Genomic DNA, 21,759 nt, shown 5'->3' with positions numbered 1-21,759 from the left:
CTCTCTCTCTCTCTCTGTCTGTCTCTCTCTCTCTCTCTCTCTCTCAGATGGCTCTTCTCCAAGCTCATGTGTATAAAATTTGTTGTTCAAATGATTATTATTATTACTATTATTAGCTGTGATCCTTGTGATAGTGCAGTTTTGCAGCATTGTCACCTCACAGCTCCAGGGTCCCAGCTTCAATCCTGAGTTCAGGTTACTGTCTGTGTGGAGTTTTACATGTTCTCCTCATGTCCGTGTGGCTTTCCTCTGGTTTCCTCCCACCTCTCAAAAACACGCCATAGGTATGAACGAGTGTGTGAAAGTGTGTGTATGGTGACCTGTGATAGTCTGGCATCCTATCCAGGGTGTATTCCCACATCATGCCCAGTGTTGACCGGGACAGGCTCTGAATCCACGATGACCCAGACCAGGATAAAGTACTTGCTTACTTGCGAGTGAGTTCTCCATGTGTGTTTCTTTATCATTCTGTCAGATTGCCTCCTGTGCGTAGTCACTTATAATTCATGTTATCTGTCATAACATGTCGTTCAGTGTCTACACATGTTGTAGGGATGAAGCTGATAGGGCCAGCTGAGCTTAAACAATATTATACTTCACCCCTGTGAATCTGTGTAACGACAAAAGTTGTGTTTAACTAAAAATGTACTGCAAAGAACCATACAATAACAAATGACAGTTTGGTCAGACGTCCACTAGAGGGAGCTGTGCAACAATAAAGGACTTACCGGTAATATGAAATGTGAAAGGCAGTAAAACAGTTTAAAAATAGACAATAATCAGTTTAAACAAATGTCCAGCAGATAAAAAAAAAAAAAATCACTATTGCTTTCTTTAAAAACTACAAAGCTTTATGTGAAATATTTGTTAATAGAAGCACTTCATGGTTAAGTCACATGAACAGTTAAGTCACTTGTCATAAGATAATTAAGATAAGATAATTAATTAAGATTAATAAGATTTTTTTTTTTTTTTTTGCCAGAAAGGTTCACTAGAGGTATCTATGCTATTCTACATAGACTTGAGCATGAGCATTGTCCATGTTATGTGTTATCATCTGTTATCATAAAAATAAATAAATAAATAAATAAATAAATACATCAGGGCTTTAACACAGTGGATGTATGGGACATGCAAAATAACTGGTAGTGTGTACAATGCGAGCTAAAAGATGCATGCACCCATATGATCTAGCATTTATTATACAAATGCTTCCTTTGTGTAGAATGCTATGTCGACGAGGAGTAGTGTCTAGGCATCACACAGACCTCTCCTTAAGACTGCTCTCCCTCTGAGCGGCGGGACAGGAAGTCAGCAGTCACGGTACTGCTTCAAGTCCTGTATTTGACAGAGAACCTAAATGGTGGGATTGACAAATAACAGTGGGTAATTCTTGCATTACTGTTTTTTATCATCTAGTGCAGCCATTGCAAGGCCCCATGGTCAGTCTTCAGTATACAGTACACTCTTTGGCCACTGGATAGTATTTCAGTACCAAACACTCTTTCTCAATAGTAGAGAATTTTGTCTCATGGAGGAACAACTTCCTACTTTTGTACTGTACTTATGTGGCTTATGATCATTCCCCTTGTCCTGCAGTAACACTGCCCTCAGACTCACTTCAGACGCATTCTTTTATACCATAAAAGGCTAATCAGTCTTTGTTCTCTGCGATACTAATGTATTGCACATGCTGTCTTTTAAGTCCTGGAATGCTTGGCCTCAGACTTCATTACACAGCACATTGGGTGCGGACTAGCGGGCGAGGCCTGTCAAGGCCACAGCTTGTACAGCAACGTCTGGAATAAACCAACACTAACACCCTACCGTTCACATGTGGCTTTATAACTGTGGATTTATAAACACTCTCACTCTCCTGTCCAGCTGAGACACATTCATTTCATCTGCCCTGCTGGTCCCAAGCATATGAGGCATGCTTGGATTCCACGGGGCATTTAAGGTAGAATTTAGAGTCTTGAGGGATGCAGTTTGAAGAGTCCCTGTTGCTAGTCATCCTAGACTCGCTGATTTTGGGGACACCTGCAAAGATAAAAGCAGCACAACGGACCATACTAGAGATTAGACAATTTTACAGAAGTAATAGTGAAGCATTGATGATCTCTGTTTCTTCCTTTTGAGCTTTATTTCTCTTCGTAATGTACAGTATCTATACACATTTAAGATCATAAGATAAAGCTATGATTATTTAGAAGTTTTCCTTCCAGTTTTGCATCTCAAACAGTAAGTGGAAACTAATTGCAGGTAGAAAACAGATGGTGGAAAAGCACTGATGGTGCTGTTGGTAATGACTCCAGAACCAGGACCGGCATCTTGTCGAGGGAGAAAAGGGGCGGACCGGACTGTTTGGAGAGGACCCGAACTGATGTGTTGGTTAATAATACTTTTATGAAATAGTTTGTGAGATCATTTGGTCATGAGGTCTGAGATGTATCGCTCTGGAGAGTAGATGTGAGGCGTTTTTGAGTAAAGAGTCAAAGTTACCTTAGTCACTCTGTCATCCACGATCTGTCGTGCTGATCACCTGCCTCTAGATGGCGCTCAAATACAAGATGTATTCAGTTTACACAGTTTTCAGAAAAGATGTTCCAGTACTTTAGCTCAGTAAAGACCACCTGGGTGGTCAAGTCAGCATCAGTGTAGAATTCAGGAACAGAACTTTACCCAGAAAGCATTGCAGTCTCAAACGTATAGGGATGCACCAACTGCAGTATGAATACGGAGCTGTGACATCAACATTCTTGAGCAATGACGTTATTTCATTTACTCAGCACTAACCGGTTCAAACAGAACCCTGTACCTTGTAAAGATGGGATGCCATGAGGGTTTTTTTTTGTTGTTGTTGTTGTTTTTTAGTCCAGTGACTATATCGTGCTCATTGTGTCATGTTCAGGTTTAGTTTCCTGCTGAAAACCAGCACATGAGAGTGCAGAGAGCCAATCAGATTGCACCGTCGAACATTCTGAAACTTGTGGCCAGAAGAGTGTACAAAATATTGATATTGATCATCTGATAATTTTACTATTTTGAAAAGATCTAGCGGTTTTTATCGCGTTATGTATTCGTACGATAAATCACAACCGCAAATCATCAAGATTTACGATGAGTCAATCTACAGTGTTGTTGCTGGCCCAGGGTTGAGTGTGTTCCTGTTGAGAAATCTTATTGCTCACTACACACACCTCGACATTTCTGCATCATCACGGAGTCAGTGATGGCGTGTTGAAAGCCGAAGCTACATCAGCAGCTGTGTCACCATTTCACCTCGACTCCACATCTGTCTGTGTATTATACATGCATATGCAACCGGTTTATGGAATACCTCATTTGTCTTCGAGTTTCGTTTTTGTTTTTCCAGGGGTTTTTTTTTTTTTTTTTTGCTTATAGTTGTACAACGGTCGCTTCAGAAAACTGAACAATGGTCCTTGTGCATATTTTTGTACTGCTGTTGTTATGATATTATAATGCTGTTATTGATCTAATTATAATGATGATCTTACCGATGATGTTTCTAATTAAAACGAGATTTAAGACAAGACTCCTGTGAACACTTATAAAACTTGTGTATGCTGATTGTATTCAAAAGTGGAGCACTTTGGGTTTTTTTTTTGTTTTGTTTTTTTTGAAATTCAGGTTTGTTCACATCAGTAATATTATTATTAAATCTGTGGTTCTCAGGGCTTTCCACACCACATTATTATGATAAAGTTTTACATTATATCTTAGTCTGGTGTGTGATGTGTGTATTGTAGGTTTTTTCTCACGTTTTATAGTTTGCTCAACATCCACTGCAGGTGGAAGATACAGCAAAGCAAACTAAAGCAGTTGTGGCACTCTGAAAAAAATTTAATAATTAAAAAAAAAAATGAATGCATTATTTAACTTTGGTAATGTATTACAACAAGACATGGACTTATTTTCTGCATTTATTTCGTCTAGTCGTGTGGAAAGAGTGAACACTTCCCCATGCCACAGTCTGTGAAAGCGGATGTTTCCTCCCACAAGTGACTGTACAAGCCTGATTTCGTGCGATTGAGATTCGTGAGTTCCCCTTAACCTTCTGAGCTTTAAATGTTTATAATTATCGGAAGTTCGGCAAGACAGTGAAGGAAAAAGATATCTGAAGGCGGGAATGTTCCAGAAGCACCTGTGCAAGCCCAAGCCATGACACTACCTCCACCATGTTTCACAGATGAGTTTCTATGTTTTGGATCATGAGCAGATCCTTTCTTTCTCCACACTTTGGCCTTTCCATCACTTTGGTAGAGGTTCATCTTGTTTCTAGAACTTTTGTGGTTCGTCTCTGTATTTCTTTGTGAATTCCATTCTGGCTTTCTGATTCTTACTGCTGATGAGTGGTTTACATCTTGTGGTATGGCCTCTATATTTCTGCTCTTCTTCAAATGGTGGATTGCGATACCTTCACCCCTGCCCTGTAGAGGTTGTTGTTGATATCACTGACTGTTGTTTTTCTTCACAGTTCTCACAGTGTTGCTGTCATCAACTGTTGTTTTCCATTGGCTGATCTATTCCATGTCTGGTTGTTCGTACACCAGGTGGTGGTGGTTTCTTTCTTCTGCAGGACATTTCAAATTGTTCTATTGGCTATACCAAATGGTTGAGTAGTGGCTCTGATTGATTTCCCCTCTTTTCTCATGTTCAAAATGGCTTACTTTCCTCCCATAAACAACTCATGTTGGTTTATCCTTTTTACCAACAAATGCAGCCACATGTCCAGGACCAGGGTTGGGAACCTGCTGTTTAAATTCCATCATGGCAACATCTGCTAACCGGTATTTGCTTTATTTCATCACTATTTTTTTTTTTTTTTGGCTGTGCGTGTGCTTCTTTCCCCAAAAATTCAACATCAGCCTTCATTATGAGAAATAATAATTATAATGATTATTTTTTATAGCACTTTTCTCAGACCCAAGGTCACTTATATACACACTATACATACTCATATACAAAAACATCCATGCAAGTAAGCGTATATACACAAGTAAACATACTTACATAACATATATATTTGTTACTTAATGGAGGCTGAGACGGAAGCAAGTGCAGGTAAGGCAGTTTAAAAAGAAGACAACTCCACAGGGTTAGATAGAAATCAATAACCGTAGACAGGCGAGGGTCAAGCGATCATGCAAACAATCCAAACTAGGCAAGACAAAGAATCAAAGTTGAGGGAATAACAAAATAAAAATAAATAAATCTAAAAAAAAAACAGTGCAATGACGAAAGGTAAAGGCTTGGTAAACAACAGCGACAAGTCAACTGAGCATATACTTCACAAAGACATTGTGTATGAGAGTCTCTTAAGTAGTCTGGTGTGATTGAGAACAGGTGTGTGTGATTAGTCCTCAGGAGAAGGTGACAGGTCTGTGTGTTCCATTGGGAGTTGTAGTTGTCTGCCATGTTTGTAGTTCATGCTGCATTCTGGGAAATGGGAGTTGCTGGTTAGCCGTGACATGATATATATACACACATGCATACATGTGTACACATAGAAACAGATAAATACATACATACATAAACATATAACAGAGTAGAACAGGGAATTACTGAGAGCTGGCAGTGTAGTGTGAATAGGTGCATGTTAAGTTTAGATTTAAACAATGAAAGGGTTGAGCATTCAAGGAGGTATTGAGGCAAGGTGTTCCAGAGCTTGGGAGCAGCAGGACTAAGTTTGTGATCAGAGATACCTAAAAGAGTGCCACAGAGCTGAGAGATGTCTAAGTCAGCAGTGCAAACAGTATTTAAAACATGACTCTTACTGTGAGTAGGGAGTCTACATGTTGCCTAAATTCAATGCAATGAAGGACAGACAAAACTACAGAGGTCAAAGATGAATCTAAACGAATGTTAATCTCTCCCACAAGGAGAATTTCAGAGCAAACAGAGGATGCAACAGTGAGCAGTTCATTAACCTCAGACAGAAACTGTGGTGCAGGCTTAGGTGGTCGGCAAATCAAAATCATAAGTATAGGGACAATATTCAAATATGTTAAGGCTAGAAATTCAAATGATGTAGCTTCAATGAGATCCACGATTTTAACAGGCAGTCAGTTCTTTGAAAGCAGAAAGATACTACATAAATTCAACATCCAGACAGCGCTAGAAGATCACAGAGATCAGGAACAGAAGGCACGCTAAAGCTACGCGAGTCATTCTGGTCTCTGAGGCGGCGTTCATCTGCAGCTCCTGACGGACGATCGTCCTGTCGTAGCCGTTCTCTGAGGAGACGCATTCATAAACGCCCTCGTCCTTTTCGCTCATGCTGTCGATCAGCAAAAGGCAGTCCTGTTCAGTTAAGACACACTCTCTTATCCTGCCCCGGTGGTCCCAAACATATGAGGCATACTGGGATTCCATGGGGCAACTAAGGTAGAACTTAGAGTCTCGAGGGACGCTGCTAGGAGAGTTGCTATTTGTCCGGGACTCATTGATTTTGAGGACACCTGCAAAGATAACAGCAGGACAAAGGACAATATTAGAGATCAGACAATATTACACAAGTGTTCAATATTCCTAGTCAATGCAAGTCAAATTTTATTGTCATCCCATCAATATATGTAATATATAAGATAATAACTCCATCCATACTGTGGAATAATATATAAAGTTCCTCAGTTGACATGACATGAGTGTAGGACAAAATCAACTCGCACAATCAACTGTTTGCTACTGAAAATGGATTGTGACATGGACTCTATTAAGTACCATCATGTGAGCAGCTTATAAAAACCAATCCTGACCTGACAGTCTACTCTCCTCACAACAGACTCATGGTTAAAGAATAAAACTCTGCCTCCCTTCTGTTTTAAGATATAAGAGTAATACGTGTACATCTTAAAACAGAAATGTTTCTGTACAACATAAACACACTGTCTGCTCTTACACTTTCTCTTTGTTCGCCGAAGCCTATATTTGCAGAAACTGATTCGATTTAATTCAGATTATTTGCTTTAAAACAATATCTTGGGGGCCACTGACAGTTTCTAAACTAACATTCAGAAACCAGGTGGAAAAAAACAATTACACTCTACAATTCAGTAACATTTTGGGGAAATTTTGTACCACTCTTCTTTACAACATTGCTTCAGTTCATTGATGTTTGCAGGCACGGCTTTCTTAAGATCCACAGCATCTCAGTGGGGTTGAGGTCTGGACTTTGACTTGGCCATTCCAACACCTATATATTTTTTTCTTCTTTAACCATTCAGATGTTGATTTGCTGGTGTCCTCGGGATCATTGACCAATTTCGGCCCAGCTTAAATTGCTGGACAGATGGCCTCACATTTATCTCTAGAATATTCTGATATAATGTGGAGTTCATTCTTGTCTGAATGACTGCAAGTTTCCCAGGTCCCACGGCTGCAAAACAAGCCCAAATTATCACCGCTCCGCCCACCATGCTCCATATTCTTTTTGGAGAGAAAACTTTTTCTAATCCACACTTTTTCTTCTCACTGTACAATGGTGAATTTCAAATCGTATGGAGATGGCCTTATAACCCTTAACAGCTGCTTTTCTGAGGTCATGGCCGATGTCCTTTATTCTTGGCATGATGTTGACACAAATGAATCGAGATCACACACTTGTTTATAGAAGTTGGTGGACTTGTATTTGTGTTGATAAATAAAAACAGAATTGAAGGAAAAAGTACTTTATTTTTCCCCATGAATGATAATAAATGATAAATAAAAATGCAAATGCCAAATACAACCTATAAGCTTGTATATGGACCTGGGATTGACTGAAGAATATATTTAAGTAGGCAAATGTGCTAGAAAAAATGTCCTGGATTCAGAGATACAAAATTATATCAGTATAATTTAATATAATCGTATAATAATATCAGTCTGGCTTGTATAGGTTTTTTTCAGCTAATAAGAGTTCATAAAGTTTATGGTGGAAGCCAGTGCTTTATTTATTATTGCAATTATAGCTTCATGCATTTAGGGTGCATCTGAAATTCTAGTTTGGAGTAAAAAGCATCCATTAAAGGTTTGACACTCGGCTTGAACGCTTAAATCTTTCTCCAGCAGCAATGCTCCATGGCTTGTTTTTACACATTCTTACTAAACTGCATATTGATTTCTGCTGACTTCTGCTGTGAGCACAATTTTTCTAAAGTGAAATGTAATGTCTAATTAAATAATGCATTACTTTAGTACTTCTACTCTTTTACCAGACACTGATTAATGGCCATAATGGTACTTTTCCAAACCTGCTAGCTTTATATATCTGAAATAATTCAGCAAATGGTCTCAAGTCTGAAAAAACACCACCACCACTCTGGTGTGAACACACCCTGAATTAACAACAGTGTAATTTAGAAAGAATGAGGTAAGCATGTAGCCTCTCACTCATGCTCTCTCTCTCTCTCTCTCTCTCTCTCTCTCTCTCTCTCTCTCTCTCTCTCTCTCTCACACACACACACACACACACCCCTACCATTTTCACATAGAGAGTAGTTTCCATGGGTCACATCTTGTAAGGCTCTATGAGGAAAAATTGCACAAATAATTAGGTTTTAGATAAAAAAATAAAAGTTCTGACTGTGAATTATGATGAACATTTCAGCATGTAGAGCAGGACCAACAAGTATGAGCTGTCTGTTTCATCAATTATGAAGAGCTTATTTCTCAAATGTTCTACAATCTTTCTTCACTTTCACTTTCAGGATTTAATTATTATTTTACCACACTGCTGTTGAGTTCTCAAATATGATATGATTGAAATATGATTAATTGTCTACAACAGCAGCTCTGACAGCAGTTTTGTTTTGTTTATAGAAGTTCGTGAGGACCACACAATTGTTATTCAGGCCCTGATCAATAAAAACATAGAGTTGAAGGAGGGTGAACTTTCTTTTCCCCCCATGACTGTAACTTGTCTCAAGGACGTTCCACAACATTAAATGTAACTATAAACGGATAAAAAGTAGGACACGTTCTTTAATCAATAATAAAATGTAACCGTGGTCAAATTGCTGTGGTGTGAGAGGAATAAACACTTCAGGACATGCCGGTATTGTAAAATAATCAACTTCGGGGTGGAAACAGTAACTCTGCTTCACATTGTGTTGCATCTCACCACCCCGTAACGGATTATTTTCCTATAACAGCATGACAAAGAGTGATTTATTCCTAACCTAAGTATAGTATTATTATGGTGGACCATGCTATAATTCCCATTGATGCAGACAGAGAGTTCCATTCTTTCTCAACATAACTTTGTATGGAATAATAAATAAATAACTAAATCAATAAATATAATGTACACATGCACACACACAATAATACAGAACTAACCCACTAGGTTAGCTTCGACTCATTAGCTTATCTTTCCCTAAATAGGTTAGCTTTCAAGTTTTTTAACTTGAAAAGAGTTTTAAGCCTGAGTGCATGGTTTTAAAACCTACTGTATGTTGGATGTACAGCACTAGACCCATCATCCTTGTGAATAATGGCACTGCACTGCATGTCCTGCATTTAGTGTGTTCAAGGGCTCGAACAAACACATAAACACTAGACACCACAATGATGCAGTGCTACTTGACCATGTATTCAAACCAATTGAAATGTCTAGAGAAAATAATTTGAGTGAGTTTCAGCACGTACCCAGTGTTAGCTGAACACGTCTCCAAGTCCAAGTCCCAGCCGCAGTACGGGTCTCGGGCCATCACACACGAGGCGCAGTGTTTCCCGTACACACTGCAGTCCTGCAGGTCGATCTGGATCACCTCACTGATGGAGCTCACATAGAGCTTTTTCTGCAGGATGAAATAATAAATTACTATACTGTACTAAAATATACTATAGGCACAGGATTTACACGTCTGAAGAAACACAGTTCCGCTTTAATAGTAACAGATTCAGTGTTATATATATACATATGTATAAATATAGTATACATACGTATACGTTCTTAAGGAGTGTTATTTTGTTGTTTTGTGACATTCTTAGTTTGTCCCAGTAACATGTCCTGCATTATCAGCATAGGTGAGTCCATTTATGACAGGTTTGCCATGTCTCACTAATCAAGATTTGGAACTCATTCTTGTCCCTACTACCCTTCAAAATAAAGATTTGGTCTCCCAAGTGGTGCAACTGAAAAATTCCTATTGTCTGGAGATTGCAAAGTCAAATCCTGATGAAGCCACAGTAATGTGTGGCCAGGAGTCCAACAGGGTCCTATCAATCACAGCAACAATAACCAATCATACAGCAGCAGGGGGTGGATAGCGCTTTCCTCTGTGTTGCGCTGCCCTGTAATGTAGCATGTGCAGCTGTACAAAAAATTGAGCTTGGCTGCCTTCACGTGTCTCAGGGGAAGCACATGTTAGCCTTTACCCTCCCTGGTTGGTATTGGAATTGGCCACAATTAAAATAGGAAGGAAAAATGCTTACTGTTGTACTGTCGAGCAGCATGCTGGAGATGTGTGTCCTGGTTTTAAAGGGCTCGTACTCTGCAATGATGAAGGGGTCACCATCCTGCTCCAGGACTTTATGGACGTTGCCATTGTCTAAGGAAAGAAAACAAACCAATCATTGTCATATCACAGCAAACCAATGACTACATTTCCCATCCTGCACTGCGGCCTACAAACATGGCCGCCATGGACTACACTTCCACATACACACACACACACACACACACACACATACACGGTCACCTTCTCCGGAATTCTAATCACACACACCTGTTGCCAATCTCACACTCACTCACTCCACGCTATATAAGAGACTATTTGAACACCTTGACTTTGCCTAGTATTGAGTGTTCTCACCTTACCAAGCGTTGTACCCGTTTCCTCATTTTGTTTTACGTTCATTGATATTGCTTCTTGTTCCTCGTTGATGATTCTTGCCTTGCCTAGTTTATGCCTGTTTGCCAATCGCCTGACCCTTTGCCTGTTATTTTGACCACGCTATTGTCTCGTGATTCGGATTTGTCTGCCTGTCTCTTTCTAAATAAACTCTTATCTGCATTTGCATGCATCCTAACCTTCTTTACGTGGATTTAGTGACTTTAATTTATTCTCATGAAAATTTTTACATACCCCAAAATAAACACACCCTGACCTCTAATTACCCAAAACCCAAATATCGCCCATATATCTGCCAAATGCTCCAAACCCCAACTATAAATACACCCTTATTATTAATTTTACCAAAAACCCAAATATAAATACCCCTGATTGTTAATTTCCCCAGTAACCAAAATATATAGCCCCTTGAATGCCAAATGCCCCAACCCCAAAAATAAATATCACCCTGCGAAATTTCTAACTGCCTCAAACCCAAATATAAATATGACCCTGCCTGCTAATTGCCCTAAACCCCCCAAACTATCCTCATAAAATTCTAATTTCCCCCAAACCCCAAAATGAATACCTTTTGACCTCTAATCGTCTCAAACCTAAAAGTTAAATACCCTGTAATCTGTGACTGTCCAAAACCCAAATGTAAATACCACTCTGTCTGTTAATTTCCCCAAAACCCCCAAATAAACACCCTGTGACTGCCAAATGCCCTTATCATAAAACACCACCTCTGACTGCTAAATGCATCCAAACCCATAAATTTCTCCCCAACTGCTAAATGCCACATATCCAACAGCGCCTTTTTTTAGATCAGTAAAACTCACAGCCTTATGTATGCTGTACACCATTTTGCACTAGTTTATCATTTCATAGCATGTAGCATTACTGGCATCCTAAAAGTTAGTATCCATCCATCCATCCATCCATCTTCTATACCACTTATCCTTTTCAGGATCAGGGGGAACCAGGAAGCCTGGGATATGCTTCCTATCCCAGGAAGCATCTGGGACAAGGCGGGGTATACCCTGGACAGGGCACAATCACATACACACTCATTCATACGGACATGCCAATCAGCCTACCATGCATGTCTTTGGACTGGGGGAGGAAACCAGAGTACCCGGAAGAAACCCCCGCAGCACGGGTAGAACATGCAAACTCCACACACAGGGCCACAGTGGGAATCAAACCCCCAACCCAGGAGGTGTGAGGCAAACATGCTAGCCACTAAGCCACCGTGCACCCTGCAGTTAGTATATTCTGGTTAAATAAGAAGTTGTGTCCAATCCAGGTTCTCCAGATCAAGCTCTAATGGAATGCATAACACTGCAACCCAGTGATGGAAGAAATGATCATCAGAGGCTGAATGTACTTAACTACGATGTCATGTTTCTGTAAGACTACTGCTTTACAGGTAAACAGAAAACTGCTCACTTAGACTCATGAGGAGGACATTATGATGACTGTTTTCTGATCTCTTGCTCTTCACTCTGTCCACCTGCAGGAGTGTGTAGTGATGGTGGTTGAACAACAGAGGGTCCCGTGCAGGCTTAATCCACTGCTTCAACTCCGGATGACGTGTCATAAACTTCAGAAAACTTGGTGATAACGTACGACTGTCTTCTACACACTGTAAAACACAGTTATAACTAATTTAAGAAGGGCGGAGAGATAAAGTTGTGGTTTATTTCTGTTTTACTGAATGGTAGTGTACCTCTCCAGGACGTGGTGAAGAAAACCTCTCAGATTCATCTTTGAATGTGTTGCTCGTGAAGACCCGAATGATGTCGGACATTTTGTAAACACACACGGCTCTCGTGTTGCTATGGGAGAGAAACAGAGGCACAAAGGTCAGCTTTATAGCCTTCACACAAACACACACAAACACACACGGTGTTTCGACCTCCATTAAATGAAGACTACAGACTGTGAGTGTCTAAGGGAACAGAAACAGCTGACAGAAACACAAGGTTCCTGAAATGAGGAAGCACTTTTAACTTCCACGTGAGCAGTAAATGGAAATATTCCTGAATATCAACCTCCATTAAATGAAGACCACAGACTGTGAGTGTCTAAAGGAACAGAAACAGCTGACAGAAACACAAGGTTCCTGAAATGAGGAAGCACTTTTAACTTCCACGTGAACAGTAAATGGAAATATTCCTGAATGAGCACTTCTGGTCACTTCCCAATACAGAAATACAAAGTGCTGTGTGGAGGTAGATGTACATCATGCGAATAACACTGAACACCTGGTCAGGTGCTCGCTACGATGCATCATCTTACTAGGCATTTTTGAAGAGGGCATAAATTGTGGTGTTTTTCCAGTCCGCATCTTCCAGCACAGCAACGTCCAGCAGCTCGGTATACGAGATCCGCTTCTTCTCATCACCACAAAACATGCGTGCGGTCAGCATGGACGTCCAGCGGTACTGCAGAATTGATTTACTGCCACCCCGATCCGCCTGAGTACAGAAGGAGGAAATGGTCAGTTTAGTCTGGGCAGAGCAGGAGCTGATTCAAGAGCTGAACTGGGAGCATGAGCGATGGGCAGCTGTAGGCGGAATCTATACTGTTAGGCAAATGTTCTTGAATGTGTGGAGGTTTTAAGGCTTTATTACAGTTTAAAATCAAGTATATATCATATGTATAACATCACTATCTCACAACGATGACTACGTTTACATGGACAGCAGTAATCTAATTATTGACCTTATTCCGAATGACAATATTCTGATTAAGGTGTTTACATGAGTCGCTTTTAGAATATTCCTTTCATGTTCCTGTTTTACATGTTATAGAACATAGATCGATTAACAGTACAGGTCATTACGTCCCCACGCCACACCGTCCGACGTTCCCTCTAGAATTTCACGTATCGACATACAGTTGGTCTTCGTTATGGGACCGTTTACAGTTTTGGGTGTTTCATTTTTAATTTTATGAAAGCTCCAAGTGCAGTTAATTATTTATCATGCTATACGTGCTAATAGACGACTGCTTGAAGCCGTGGGCTGCGTCCCAAACCGCGTACTTGCCTACTATATAGTGGGTAAATAAATGCATGTATCTCACCTACTAGTAGGTAAGTACGTGGTTTCGGACACAGCCGTGCTCTCCTGTTTCCTGTTAAACGGTTGAGCACTGCCGTGTGTGTACGTGTCCTGTCACAAAATGTGTTGAAATCTCCCACATGACGTTAATAGTGTGATTAAGGTGTGTACATGTCTGTGACGCACGTCGATAATGCGACTAAAACAGGAATACTCCACACGTCTTAATTCCATTTGTGTTTACTTTGAGTATTACTTTAGTCAGATTAAGGTCATCAATAATCTCTGTTTACATGCTAGTTTCTTAATCAGGGTATCGTCTTAATCGGGTTCATATCGGATTATTGTTGTCCATGTAAACGTACTGACTGGCTCTATTATAAGATGTTTATATAAAAAGCTCATGGCCTTGTTGTTGTTCTGTAAAAGCAGAACTCGAATAAAAACATAAACGCAGAAATATTATTTCAGGCAAAACACAACGTCACGCATTTTACCATGCAGATCTGAGAAACTCGGGGTATCCAGAGGGTCATGTCCGAATCCGGGTCCTGGTTCTGCTCGATGAAGAAGGAGTACACTTTTCCATCAAGTGACCCATTGCCTTCATTTGCTAAAATTTTTACATACCTGTGCTCTGAAAACAAAACAAAACAAAACAAATTTATTTAAAGGTTAGTATAATCTTATCACAACACTCCAGGAGTGTATCCCTTTCCTTCAGCAGAGGTAAATGCCATCGGAAGACTAGTCAGTTGCTTATTTTCCGTTTCATGTCTACTTCCTGGTTCGGTCACGTATATGCAACATATATGCACATGGTTTTCTGCTACTTATTGCACATTCATTTGAGTTGTGAAAGTCATGAGCTATGTTTTCCTTGATTGTTACCCTGTGGTCGACCATTCTTTAAACCCGATAAACTCTGCACATGGATCCTAACCCCTCTCTGCGTGGATCCTGACTCGTCTGCACGCAGATCATAACTCCTCTGCTGAGTCTGGTTCTTTACAAATCTGTAGTAATGTGAACTGTTTACTGCACAACAGCTGGATGTCTCTCTCACCGGTTTGTCTCAGATATGTCCAGGTGATTCCGTCAGTGGTCCATCTGTAAAGGCCTTTGCTACTTTTACCATCGCTCCCATCCGAGACTGTGTAATATAGCGAGTCACCTGGGATACACACAACAAACGCACATCAGACACGGGGTATGATACACATTCAGAATTCACCAGCTGTACCAGCCATGTTCCAGTGGTCAGATAGGCAACATAAATGCAACATAAATCTGTGATGAAAGGTTAGGCAGCAGATATGAAAAGAACATGTCATGTACTAATCACTCACTAATCTACAGTCATGTAAAAAATTAAGTACACCCCATGGAAATTGTTGGCATTTTTGACATATTTGGACAAGCAAACATTTGATCCTCTTTGAAACAGTGCCTCTTAATAAAAGCAATACACTCTATCAAATGACATAAAATGACATTTTGTAGTAATTTTAACAATTTAAATTAACAAAAAAACAGCTCAGTCACATGGAAAAAGTAAGTACATCCCTACATTTATCACACCTATCCATTAAAATTAGAATCAGGTGTTGAAGATTGGGTGTAAGTTATATAATCTACAAATGGCACAGATTTCGAACAACTGCCAGTTGGTCCATGACTGGCCGTCCCAACAAATTCAGCCCTTGAGCAGACCATCTGATGCAAAAAAGAAGTCTCCAAGAACCCCAAAATTTAATCACAGGATTTGCTAGTAAGTCTCGCAACGGTTAGTGTCAAAGTGCATGCTTCTACAATCAGAAAGAGATTGCACAAATTTGACCTGCATGGGAGGCATGCCAGGAAAAAAGCCTTTGCAGGACTACAGATTGCCAATGAGCATATAGGCAAAGACCAGGCCTTTTAGAATAATGTGCTCTAGAGAGATGAATCAACGATAGAGTGGTTTGGCCACAGTAATAGCAGACATGTTTAGCGCAGATCAAAGACAACTTTTCAGGAGAAGCACCTCATACCAACTGTGAAGCACGGTGGTGGAAATGTTATGGTTTGGGGTTGCTTCACTGTCTCAGGTACTGGACAGCTTGCATTCATTGATTCAACTATGAATTCTGCATCATATCAAAGAGTGCATGAAGATAATGTTAGGCCATCTGTCCAAAAGTTGAAGTTGAACTGAAAGTGGACTTTTCAACAGGATAATGATCCTAATCACACGAGAAAATCCACCAAGGAATGGCTCAAAAAGATAAAACGGAGGGATATGGTATGGCTTCGTCAAAGCCCGGATTGGAATCCTTTTGAAATGTTGTGGAGGGATTTGAAACGGGCAGAACATGAATGAAAACCCTCAAATATCTTGCAACTGAAAGAATATTGCATGGAAGAGCGGTCAAATCTTCCAGCAGACTGTCAGAGACTGGTGGACAATTATGCAAAACACCTACAAGAAGTCATTTCTGCTAAAGGGGGCAATAGTAGCTTCTGAGGCCATGGGTGTACTTAGGTTTTCCACAGAAGATGATCACATCTATTGATATTCCTGTTGAATAAATGATTGAAAAAGCTCATTTTCCTTGTGGTTCTGTTCAAGTATATCAACTTTATCAACAGGCGCTGTTTCAAAGATGATCAAATGTTTGCTTGTCCAAATATGTTAAAAAAAGCCAATAATTTCCATGGGGTGTACTTATTTTTCCACATGACTGTGTAACTAATCTATTCCCACACAAATGCAAATGGGATCTGGCCTGTGCGTTAAACATCAATTCCAATGAAACTGCTCAGATAACATGCACATCTCACAAGATGCTGGTCACCATATTAAGTTTGGAATCTTTAATGAATGTGCTTTAGTTCTTTGGTAAATGCCACTCTTTCCTCCATCCACTTCCTTTTCCTACAATTTACCTCTAAAACTCTCCAGAAAGTTTCAGATTAGCTTCCACAAATTGTTTACTGCCTAATCAAACAGGATGTTAACTGCCCTCATGTGCGAGTGTTACGAAACTGTGTGACTCGGACATGCGAATTGGACATGTGTCTAACTGCCCACAGCTCATGTTTGGATACACAGGTGTACTCTGAAATTAGTGCAGTATATAAAGTGAGCTTCATAATTAATGGTAAAAAAAAAATATATATATATATATATTAATTAGCTTAAATTGATCAATATGAGAGAAATCTAACCTTTATTTGAAAATAATTTATTCCAAGAAAACTCATCAACAAAACCACGTGTCACAGGTAGGGATGCAACAATAATGAAATTGGCATTTATTTATTTATTTATTTATTTGTAAAAATGCTCTGCACTGAGTCTTCTCCTATATTGTTTGAGTGAGGAATCTGAAAGTGTTCCTCAATACAGAATCTCTCATGGCTTTAGGTCAGGGGACTATTATATCAAAGGTGCCAATAATTTTGAAGCTGACTGTTTGGTATTCAAGAATGAACGAAAGAAAAATTATCAGCTTGATCTGTGAAGAAACGCAGGTCTGAACGCGTTCTTACCAACGTGCAAAGATGGGTCATCGATTTGTGCTGGATGCCACAGTATGGAGCAGTTCACAGGAAGGTGCTCTGAGCTCTGGCATGAAAGAAAAAGAAAATTATTTTGGAATAATATTCAGTCCATCCAGGATTTTGCGATTGCCGAAATGAACACAAGATCAAGCAAACTCTGCAATATTCGGAGAAGCTTACGATTTTTGTAAATTACTGCAAATTTTCACCGCAGATTTGGGCCAAGACGCACCATGTGACGTCATCACGACACACATTCAGCCAAAGCCCACTTCGAGTCACGTGTGTCGAACGTGAGTGCAGCAAAAAGGTCTCATTTACCAACAAACGTCACTGCGAAAGACCGCGCAAAACAACTTTGTGCGAATATGGTCGTTTTCCTAAGCAAACTGCACAGCAAATTTAGAAAAGAAAAAAAAAACGCCATCACAAACAAAAAACCTCCTCGAAATCCAGTACGGACCGAATATTTTACCACAATCTAATATGTTTGCTCTTGTGTTTAAAACTGAACTTTACACACAAGAAGTCTTGCTAAGTGTAAGGACCAGCATACTAGCATTTGAAGCAAAAAACCCCATAAACATACCACATCACAGCACTCTGTATCCTCTCTTCTGGATCCACACATGAACAGTGGATTTCCATTCCTCCCCTCTTTCAGCAGAGTGATTTTGTATTCACAATCCTGAAAATCAATACAGACATTTCCACAACTGACAAATAATAACTTATTTTGTTCTCTTTTGACTCCCAACACACCCAAAGCCTGAGAACTAAAGACTGTATAATTGAGACCGTATGTCCGTCATTTTCACAGAGGAAGACAAGAACAAAACTACACTATGACCCGTTTACACACTTTACGGCATTATTTAAAATCCTAATGAGCAGTGCATTTCACAAGCATAAATCATCATATAGTATGTGTGGAACTTACAGTAGGATTGCTCTTGCATTCCGGTTCAAATATTGGCACATGCACCTGTCCACAAACCAAAACACTTGATTTAATATCATCAGTAAATAAAGCTGTAGTAATACATCATACAGTTGAGGTCATAAGTTTACATCCGCTTTACAGAATCTGAAAAATGTTCATAAAAAATAATAACAAGAGCAATGGTAAAAATTGTATTTAGTTGTTTATTTAGTTCATCCCTGTAGAAGTTATTTCACATAACAGATGTTAACATTTAGTCCACAAAACACATTAATAACTCAATTTACACAAATGAATCAGTTCAAAAGTTTACACACGCGTATGGAAAAACAAAATGCGGTTTTTATGATCCCTCGTATTTTTTTTAAATGGTTAACATTTTGCGGATTCTTGCAGTATGAGCTCGACTGTGTGTCACGAGAGACTAGAGATTAAAGATCTGAGTGAGTGCTGCCGGTTTCCTGTGTAGCTTCACTGCTATCATAATATCTAAACACAAAGAAACACCACAGCTAGAGTAAGTTAAAATGAAGCTCAAAGGGTTTCTGGAACTTTCCTCAGGCAGGTCAGGAGTCTACGATTCTTATGAGGAAATCCGTACAAACGCTGTCCTTCTGTCCTTTTTTCAAAATCCTGGTCTACCTCAGATTGTGTAGCATTTTTAATGCAATTAATCTTTTTTCTTCTTATTATTACTATTATTATGTTTATGATAATATAGAGTATGATAGTATATGTTACATGATATCAAGTGAGATATGGAAAGAGATGCTGGGATTACAGTTTACCTGCTTCACTGCTGGATGTTCTCCTGGATTTAACATGTACAGGCCCTGAGGACTTCCTGCATAGATGTTTACACTGTGGGGATCACGGATCAGCTTCAGGTTATCAATCATGTGTCCACTTGATGTATTAAAACTGAGAAATTCTGCATCTGAGAGAGAGAGAGAGAGAGAGAGAGACAGAGAGAGAGAGATGTATGATGTTTTTGGAGGAAAGGCCTGAGGAAAGGTCTGTGTGAAGGGAAATTCATGCCACAGTGAAATTACTCTAGTGGAAAACACAAAATCGAATGCATTCATTTCCTGTTTTTTGATCTGTGCTTCATCTAGGAATATGGAGCGCTTTCATGTGATCTTGTGCAATCACATGATGGTTCCCATCACAGGACACCATGCACACACACATTAACATCTAGGGGTAATTTAGAGTCGCCGGTCTGTCTACCAGCATGTTTACAAATGCACTAGTGTCAGTTATTACTGCAACATATATTTATGCTAGAAGGGCCTAATTACAAATGTCCTTGTCCATTTGATCTAAATGTGTTTTCACTCGCGATCACATGAGATCAGCGTGGCCTTTATTGAGGAAAGTCCCAACGTCCTCATCAAAAATTATAGCAGGGGCAAGAGAACAAGCAGTTTAAACAAAAATCATATCCATATTCCTAGTTGAGGCACAGGCACAGATCAAAAAACAGGAAACGGTCAGAAACAGAAACACAGAACTGGCAACCAGGAACACGAGAAAAACACAGCTTGTCACTTACAGTAATCAGCAGAAAAACAAGATAAAACCTTGCAACAAGACAAAGAAAAAGGAGGGCCTAAATAGACAAAGTGACCAGAAATATACTAAATAGGTTAGAACAATCAACATACAATAGGGCAATAAACCAGTGTCAGGGCAGGGGCAAAGACATGACTACAAATTAATAAATTACATGAATACATGACTAGAATCAAAAGAAAAAGAGGGAATTACATGGCAGGGTCACAGTGGATCCAGAGCCCAACCCAGGAACATTATAGATCCTGGACAGGAAGCCAGATGTGTGTGTGTGTGTGTGTGTGTGTGTGTGTGCGTGTGTTATTTTAGCCAAATATTTGGACCCCGAGGGAACCCACACGGACACGGGGAGAACATGCTAAACTTCTCACAGACAATCAGCGGACACCATGATGGAACCCGGGACCCTGGAGCTTGAAGGCAGCGACGCTACCCTCTTAAATCAAACTCAACAGATATTTAGAGAAGTTCCAAAACTAATCTACAGAACTAAAATAAATAAAGAAATACAAAACTAAAATATCTCATGTTCAAAAAGCTGCACTTGACAGTGTAGTCTATGTGCACCTGAAGGTTTGTATTTAGACTAAATGTATCCAGTCATACAGAACACTCCTGAACTGACACATCTCACCTACAAAGCTACACACTGTCTGATAACAGAGCACTGATCCAGACTGAAACCAGTAAAGACATTAAGAATAAAAAGATTGTAGGAAGTAATATGGTGTTAGATTAATGAGAGATAGTAAATAGACAGATGGAGCTAGAGTCATGTCTCTTACTTTCACTCTTCACTCGGATCCTCGCCTTATGCAGATGAATCCCGAGTGTGGAGCTGGAAAATGTAGTCCAGAGTAAAGCTAAAAGCAGTGTGTGTACTCCTCTGGGGGCCATCATCAGTCTAAATACTGTATATTTAGAGGTATATTGAAGTGCGTGTGGATTCATTCACTGGGCGGGTCTTTGGGAGGGTTTGGAAAGTTTCGGTTTATGTTACTGAGCTGTTTAAAAAAATGACTATAATATTTGCTCTGTTTCGTGCGAACGATTTAATTACGAGATACTATCTCGAGGCTACACACAATATGAGCATTATTCTAAAAACAGAGAAACAAAAGAAAAAACAAACAACAAACAGATGTAGAGTACTGCAGAAGGGGGAGAGAACGACAAAGAGACGGTTACTTGGCGTCGGACGGAATTTTCAAAGGCTCGGGGGCGAAAACTTTTGCGTCATCATAATTCAGTTCATAATTCAGATCTACAACTCAAACAAAAGCCACTCTCATAAATTCTTCTTTTAGATAGGCTAATGGGAAGGGAGGTTTTTTTTCCTCTACAAATGTGTCAGAAATCATTAATCATGATGAATATCTCAAACGAATGCAAACTGTTATCCTTAAAAAACAATACAAAATATTCTCTCTCTCTCTCTCTCTTACTCTCTCTCTCTCTCTCTGTGTGTGTGTCGCTCTCTCTCTCTCTCTTACTCACTCTCTCTCTCTCTCTGTGTTGCAGTCTCTCTCTCTCTCTCTGTGTGTGTGTGTCGCTCTCTCTCTCTCTCTTACTCACTCTCTCTCTCTCTGTGTGTGTCGCTCTCTCTCTCTCTCTCTCTGTGTGTGTCGCTCTCTCTCTCTCTCTCTCTGTGTGTCGCTCTCTCTCTCTCTCTTACTCACTCTCTCTCTCTCTGTGTGTGTCGCTCTCTCTCTCTCTTACTCACTCTCTCTCTCTCTGTGTGTGTCGCTCTCTCTCTCTCTCTCTCTCACTCACTCTCTCTCTCTCT

At 39.8% G+C, this 21,759-nt stretch overlaps 1 protein-coding gene across 1 annotated transcript; it reads right to left on the bottom strand.

Moving 5' to 3' along the window:
• Positions 1 to 4,502: 4,502 nt before the first annotated feature.
• On the bottom strand, positions 4,503 to 21,248 carry LOC128607020 (semaphorin-7A-like). The gene is made up of 14 exons (XM_053623634.1): positions 20,759 to 21,248; positions 19,187 to 19,335; positions 18,396 to 18,440; positions 18,045 to 18,143; positions 17,444 to 17,519; positions 14,976 to 15,083; positions 14,407 to 14,546; positions 13,143 to 13,321; positions 12,571 to 12,679; positions 12,291 to 12,486; positions 10,441 to 10,556; positions 9,652 to 9,803; positions 8,483 to 8,529; positions 4,503 to 6,482 (listed from the first exon to the last, which is right to left on the bottom strand). The coding sequence occupies exons 1-14, from the start codon at positions 20,922 to 20,924 to the stop codon at positions 6,139 to 6,141; spliced, it is 1,926 nt and encodes a 641-aa protein (XP_053479609.1). The 5' UTR covers positions 20,925 to 21,248; the 3' UTR covers positions 4,503 to 6,138.
• Positions 21,249 to 21,759: the final 511 nt, after the last annotated feature.

The sequence above is a fragment of the Ictalurus furcatus genome, chromosome 4 (assembly GCF_023375685.1).
Source record: "Ictalurus furcatus strain D&B chromosome 4, Billie_1.0, whole genome shotgun sequence".
Taxonomy (NCBI): Eukaryota; Metazoa; Chordata; class Actinopteri; order Siluriformes; family Ictaluridae; genus Ictalurus; species Ictalurus furcatus.
The sequence above is the reverse complement of the archived record's forward strand: the minus strand, read 5'-3'. Positions and strand labels throughout refer to the sequence as shown.